Source organism: Macrobrachium rosenbergii, chromosome 5 (assembly GCF_040412425.1).
Source record: "Macrobrachium rosenbergii isolate ZJJX-2024 chromosome 5, ASM4041242v1, whole genome shotgun sequence".
Lineage (NCBI taxonomy): Eukaryota > Metazoa > Arthropoda > Malacostraca > Decapoda > Palaemonidae > Macrobrachium > Macrobrachium rosenbergii.
In genome coordinates this window covers 32,162,990-32,170,118 of record NC_089745.1, presented here as the reverse complement: position 1 = coordinate 32,170,118, position 7,129 = coordinate 32,162,990, and the positions used below count along the sequence as shown (strand labels likewise).

At 34.3% G+C, this 7,129-nt stretch overlaps 1 protein-coding gene across 1 annotated transcript; it reads right to left on the bottom strand.

Annotated features, from left to right (window-relative positions):
• Nucleotides 1-628: 628 nt before the first annotated feature.
• LOC136838638 (fatty acid-binding protein 2, liver-like) lies at nucleotides 629-3,253 on the bottom strand. The gene is made up of 4 exons (XM_067103947.1): nucleotides 3,094-3,253; nucleotides 2,094-2,266; nucleotides 1,047-1,148; nucleotides 629-845 (listed from the first exon to the last, which is right to left on the bottom strand). The coding sequence occupies exons 1-4, from the start codon at nucleotides 3,158-3,160 to the stop codon at nucleotides 795-797; spliced, it is 393 nt and encodes a 130-aa protein (XP_066960048.1). The 5' UTR covers nucleotides 3,161-3,253; the 3' UTR covers nucleotides 629-794.
• Nucleotides 3,254-7,129: the final 3,876 nt, after the last annotated feature.

The window sequence follows — 7,129 nt, the reverse complement described above, 5'->3', positions numbered from 1 at the left end:
CATTGTTTATATATATATATATATATATATATATATATATATATATATATATATATATATATATGTATATATATATATATATATATATATATATATATATATATATATATATATATATATACATAGATATAATAATAATTATATAATAATCTCAGCTTACCCATTTAACGTTTTCGTTAAAGTTACTCAAGAGTTTAGTGTCTCTCTCTCAAAATGTGTGACAATAGATTAACGTAAATTTATGATATATGCATTATACTACTGTTTTTCAGTATATAATTCTTTTCATAAAGCATACTTTATGTTCAACACCAACTGTTATATTGATATTGCCGAGGTCTAGAGTCTGCTAATTGATTTAGTTGTGAGAATTTTTCACATCCAATTGTATCTCGCTAGACCATAGCTTCCTTATTTGTAAATTCTCTAAAATCTGGGTCTTCAACCAAAGTGTATCGATTTTTATTGTGGTTTAAGGGGAAAGCCGTTTAAAATAAATCTAATAATTTCCCATAGCGTAGGCAGTAAACTGTAGAATTTTGCAATTGGATTATTGATGCTATAGTTTTCTTTTGGAATTTTTAAAAAAGGTTTGTAAATGAAGTAGGGTGCTGCATTTAAACAAAAATTGTTGGTTTTAGATTTTATTATATAAAAATGAAACATGGGGAGCATGTTTAGCAGATCAGAGTAATGACCTGATTCATGTTGGGGAAAATGTAAATTTAGGCAGTTCTCATCGGGAAATGAGAAAAGAAATACACGAAAGGGAAATTGAGTAAGATTCTTCTCTTCTACTGTCGCTTGTATGTCCTCTTGGCTGTAACTCCTCCGCAGGTCATTTTCTGAAGTAGAAAAAGCAGTAACACTATATGTATTATATGAATAGTAATGTATCATACAGAGATTTTTGTTCGGTGTAATGCATTTCATATTTCGTATTTTTTGTAAGATTTCGTTATATGTGCCATCTTGTTTATACTGCAGGACAAAATATTCGATGGAAGGTGGCCTGTAATGTAATGAAAAATTACAAAGAAACGCACCTGCACAAGGGAAGAACTGCTGAACTCGACGCTGGCATCACCAGTTTTTCCCATGAAAGAGTAAGTTCCCTTGAGGCTGCTGCCGCTAAGCGTCATGTTCACCTAAACAGGAGTATGAAAGAAAATGTAAAGTGACAAGGAAGTTCATATGGAGTTCTGTGGTATCAGAATCTCTCTCTCTCTCTCTCTCTCTCTCTCTCTCTCTCTCTCTCTCTCTCTCTCTCTCTCTCTCTCCACCTCAGTCCAAAATCAGACCTGTTTTATATCTTACAGGCTTTATCTCAAAGAAATCGTGAGATGCTTGGTAGAGCATGAAAGAAGCCAAGGTTGCTGTTGAATCTATTGCTAGTTTACATCTCTGAATCTTGTGCTTCAGTCACCCTTTGATTGTTTTAAAACCAATATTGTTTTATGCATATATTAGCGTTTGGAAGCAGCATAACGATTACAGTAACTAAAAAACGAGAAAAACTGGTAGAGATTGTAAGGTTATCATCATTACAAGGTGCTGTTTGAAAGCAAGAATATATTTAGCATCACGAAACACTACACCGTTCCGGAAATTAGTTGAGGTTTTGCAGGACATGTATAAAACATCTGACGTTCAATGCCGCTTGAGATACGTTTTCCTTTTTCTCTGGATTTATTATATATATATATATATATATATATATATATATATATATATATATATATATATATATATATATATATGTGTGTGTGTGTGTGTGTGTGTGTGTCTGTGTGTGTGCTATATAAACAAAGGAAAACACTGAAACAAAACAAAAAAAATACGCTTCTACAAACGGGCATTGAATGTCTGAAGCTTTACACATAGCCTGTAAAACCTTAACTAATCTAATCTAATATATATATATATTATATATATATATATATATATATATATATATATATATATATATATATATATATATATATATTATATATATATACATACATACATACATACATACATATATATACACACGCACATATGCATACCATACTTATGCACATGCTTGAGCTTGTGTTTTAAATGATACTCACAGAGTATTCTACTCCTCCAGGCAGGGTGGCCTTGGATTCTTTGCCAAGGGCAATAGTGTTGGTAAAGGTCTTATCTCCAGCAATGGTCTTGACGGTAACGTTGTCTCCACTTTGGCTGACTTCCAGAGTTGGCTTGGCAGCTGCCATTCGGGCAGCATTGTCAGCTGGAATGCCTGTAAAGAAAAATTAAGGATTTGGTTTTATTCAGTTTGAAGCTTATTTTTAAAACTTACTCAACAGACGTCGTGTGGTTATAGTTTATATACTTCAAAGAGCGCCAGTTATTATATGTATTTTATTAATTTACAGTCGTACTTTATTATTTACATCTTATACTGGTCTACAATAATAATCGCTTTCCTGTCATTGCATTTGTAATTTTCTATCCAAAATAGAAAATTATTTTATTTTATAGGTTTTTTGTTAGTAGGCTACGCTGTCCGTAGATCTTATAGCTGAAAGTTCTGTAACTTCTATGTTAATTTGAATGAGAAAGATTTGTCACTTTGCCTAAATCCTATCGCAGTTAAAAAAAAATAAGATAATATAATAAATCTGTTTGAGTCGGCTTGACGTGTTAAGTGTTTAGATAAGTATTTTTCTGGAAATAAAGACGAGAAAAGAAAATGAATATGTGCATAAATCAATGGTAGTTGCGCTGCAGTCACAATTTAATATAGTCATTATAATATCAATTATAATTTTATTTAACGCTTAACGTACGTGCTAAAGCACGGTAATTAATAGCGCTCGAAAATAAATCTGTCATTATGAAAATTAAGGAGGATTATTTCCTGTTAGAACCAGAAAGTGTGCAAATGCGCTGGTACACTTAAGTAGTGAGAGATGTTAAAGAAAGTGTCATGTGAAAAACTGGAAAACAAAAAGGAATAATCTGCTGCGGAGAATACGATAAACGCAATTCTCCCATTTGAGAATACTGTTGCAGTTCATTGAATATGTTTTCGAACCTCAACAGAAAATCATCTTCGTGTCTTACCAATAGCTGAGAGCCATTCGGAATAGTTCTCGTTAGACTCAAAAACGAAGGTTCCGTTGAGGGACATGTTGACGGGTGTTCGGTTGGGCAGCGAAGGTGATCAGGCTTCAGAGGAGAGTAAGATATCTCACTAAAGCGTATGACTTGCGGCCGGCCCTTATATACTGTATGCGGTTTAACCCCCCAACCCCTGCTTGCGGTGTTGGTCACATGACTGAGTTGCCTATCAGTACCCTCAGGTGGATGCATTTCAGCCATTTTAACGCCTCATTAGCAATGATATCTTTTCAATGTGTTGAATGGCTTGCGTAGAGATGTCGTTCCTAACACTCTCATTTATGTAATATGGATTATAAAGAAAAAACTGAAAAAACAACATAGAAGAAAAACACAAATCATTGCTGGTCTGGCCCTTATCGGAGGCGCTATTATCTTAACGTGGCACTCGGTACGGACTTAGACATTTGAATTGTCTCAAAATGACTCACTCTAGGTCCTCTACTTCTCCGGCCCCCCTTCCTTCTTCCATGATTCATGAAATACGCCCTTTGGACACCCCCCCCCCGTCCCCTTTTAATCTGTTAGTCCACTGACCCATCGCACCCCTCTCACCCCCGGACATACTCTCGACACCTTTAAGCCGGTCTTCTGTACAGCAGTTCAAATAGCTGAAAGGCAATTGGTTGTCATTTATCGTTGAACGACTGATAACAGTTTTGATGTTATTTTGTTGGTGGGAACGGAGGAGGGACTGAAGGAGGGTCCTCTGATTTCGGCTTTTTTTTTTTTTTTTTTTCTTTACACAGCGCCACGTATTACTTTATCTTTTAATCAGACGAATTATAAGCTTTTATGTTCAAATGATGCTCAGAAGCGCCATCGTTACGACGTCGGAGAAGTTTGTTTCACAAGACTTGCTTATTTTTTGTGCATTCTCTCTCTCTCTCTCTCTCTCTCTCTCTCTCTCTCTCTCTCTCTCTCTCTCTCTCTCTCTCTCAGTACATACATATAATATATATATATATATATATATATATATATATATATATATATATATATATATATATATATATATATATATATATATATATATATATATATATATGTATATATGTGTGTATATGTGTGTGTGTGTATATGTATATATGTATATATATATATATATATATATATATATATATATATATATATATATATATATATATATATATATATATATATATATACAGTATATCACAGAATATTTGGACAATATTCGTATGTAATCAACGGATAGGTTTGCTGAAAGCAAATGGGTGTTACAGACTAATACACACACATAAACAAAGCCACTCCAACATCTACTAAAAACATAACAGACACCTCACACGTCTCGAACTGTCGACCTAACCGCCCAGTTCTCCTCGCTGCTGGGAGAAAGGGGCTGGGGGTAGGTACGATACACGAACACATCGTTACCGGGGTCTAAGCGATGTCAGGCAGGGCAGCCGATCGAGGCTACGGCCTACCCCAACGCCAAATCAAAGTCCTTCGAAAAGAAGGCATCGTGCTTACCCCATATAAAAATGGGAAAAAGCACGTTAAAACAAAGACATTCTAGAAAGCTGTATCATTGTTCTGAGGAAATGGAAAGACAGTACTTTGAAAATGAGCTTGGTATTTGTAAATTTCTTTTATTCCACTATGTGAAACTGAAAAAGCTGTCATCCAGCTCTTCCTTCTCCACCAAGCTATATATACATCAAGATCTACAATTGAAAAATCTAATCAGTTATTGTTAGCTGCGTCGCCCATCCTTGCTATAATTTTCTAAAATTGGAAAAATATGTTTTTGCGTAGCCCTGCTAATTGATATAAGCTCCACCTTTTGAAAGCTTTTTTATGTAATTTCATACCACAGTCCATTCATGAGGCATCAAATCTTCCCAAGCTGCCGGGCTAGTGATCAAGTGGGGAAACGGACGGTCGTGACCACCTCAACGTAAGACATGCCACATACATGCAGATGTGTAATGATACTTACAGTAAAGGGGCAGTCGTTTCTCAGAAGTAAAGAATAAAAGCCAAAGTACATCATTTGTAATTTTGGAATTTCTGAGGTAGATGTTCTGATTTAAAGAGTGTAAAACTTACAGCGGTCGTAGCAAGGAAAATAGTATTGCAGTTGTAAAGATTTGCTTTAAAAGCACATTATTAATTTGATGCATATTTCTCATTTGTATATCAGATATCTTTCCTGAGAAAGATACCGATGTTAGAACTATTAAGCGAGAGCTGACACGATGGCCGAGGCTGCTTTAGGGGTCACCTATGGTACATTCTTTCTTGATGATGATTTTCCTGTTTTTTAATCTTTTGTCTCTTTTTGTCTTTTAGTGATAACAGTTTGGTTTAGTAAATGTCGGACTTTACGTAGACTAAAATAAATAACTTGCCTAGCTTTATAGTGAAATCTAGCTTTAAAAGCGCATTAACTTAATGGCAATGGCCGATTTTATTTTATTATTGTTATTTATATCATTACCAGTTTTCATACTGATGCAACATGTGCTGTTTCCGTCATTGTCGCAGATGTTAATATCTTGCAGGTAATTTGATATTTCATTTGTACGATTTTCTGGATTTGTTGCGAGGCTCACTGCTTGTTAAAATCAAAAGTCCTTTTCACCTTTGTGAATATATAATGGGCCATCACCAGCAAGGTCATTATAAATAGCGGTTATTAAGAGATTACCCAAGGCTTATCTTTGTGTTATGGATGTTAGAAGAGTGACTATTAATGATTAGAGGAAAGGGAAGCCATTACTTTTGATGTGATTCAGTTGTAATATGAGAATCTCTTAACAAAGGGAGAGAAGGTCAGCTTACTTCAACTGACTATTGTTACATAAATGTTTCATGTGATATGAGTATAATAACTTAAATGTTATCCCAGGCTTTAATCTCAGTGTAATTTATTCTCATACAGAGGTCAGAGGTAGAAAAATTATTTTTTGCGTTGCGTATAGTAATGTTTTAGTTAATTTATTTTAATTATTGACAATAGATTTTACACTGAAATCTAGGAATCAAACTTTTTTCTTCCATCCTTAATTGCGTCAAATTAGTGATTAGGTACAATAATTTGCGTAAATTGAGTTATACCATTTTAAATTCTGACATATGTTGACTTCCCGCAGCATAGAGACTTTACAACAAAAAACTCCCAGCATAGAGGAAGCGAGCAAAGAATACACTTGATCACTAGTCCTTCGTGATACAAGGTATAGATAACAATGCACTATCATTTATTCCGTAAGAGTAATCGTGGTCTAGTTGTGAGAAAGACATGGTTTTTTAAGCTGTGACAAGGATCTATTTATTTTTGTTACGTAGAGGACTCCAGCATGATATAACAGATTATTAAGGGGCAAGGACTGGTCAAAACAATGTACCCATATTGGAACTGAAGAGAATAAAATCAATCTACAGACGTAATTGCATCGTGAAAATCCATTGATTCTTGACTTCACAGCAGTATTAAGTATATTAAATTGATTTTGCATACCCTGAGAATATTCATTGTTCTTTTTAAAGAGACTACTAGAAAGAATGAAACAGGCTTATTTTATTATTCAGTAGACGACTTTGAAGATCATGATCGCGGATTTTATTAAGATGAATTTATGAGGTATGAAATTATACTATATTCATGGAAGGCTGGGCTAAATTTAGCTCGCTCTTTCGGTGAAAAATGTTTTTGGTATAAAAATTCCCTAATTTGTTCATAGTGGTGTTTCTGCGGTGGGAGGGAGTCGATATTTTAAATTTGGGAAAGTGTGATATGTTGTCAAAGTTACTTCTATTTTGACGTAGGATTTGTAAGAAACAATAGAACACCCATTTAGTAAATTGAGTAGGGTACTTGTGTCACCATAGACCACCTAAAAGGCCATGAATGAAACATGGATTTTTACAATTTATATTAATCAGATAAAATTTATGAACATAAAGGAACGCTGTAAAATAAAATAGTCATGAATAGCCGGGCTTGCAT

Excerpts from the sequence above, each read along its gene's own strand:
- LOC136838638 (XM_067103947.1), bottom strand. The coding sequence starts at position 3,160 with ATGTCCCTCAACGGAACCTTCGTTTTTGAGTCTAACGAGAACTATTCC. Across the intron at positions 2,267-3,093 it reads CGAATGGCTCTCAGCTATTG|GCATTCCAGCTGACAATGCT; the intron begins GTAAGACACGAA and ends TTTTCTTTACAG. Across the intron at positions 1,149-2,093 it reads CTGGAGGAGTAGAATACTCT|GTGAACATGACGCTTAGCGG; the intron begins GTGAGTATCATT and ends ACTCCTGTTTAG.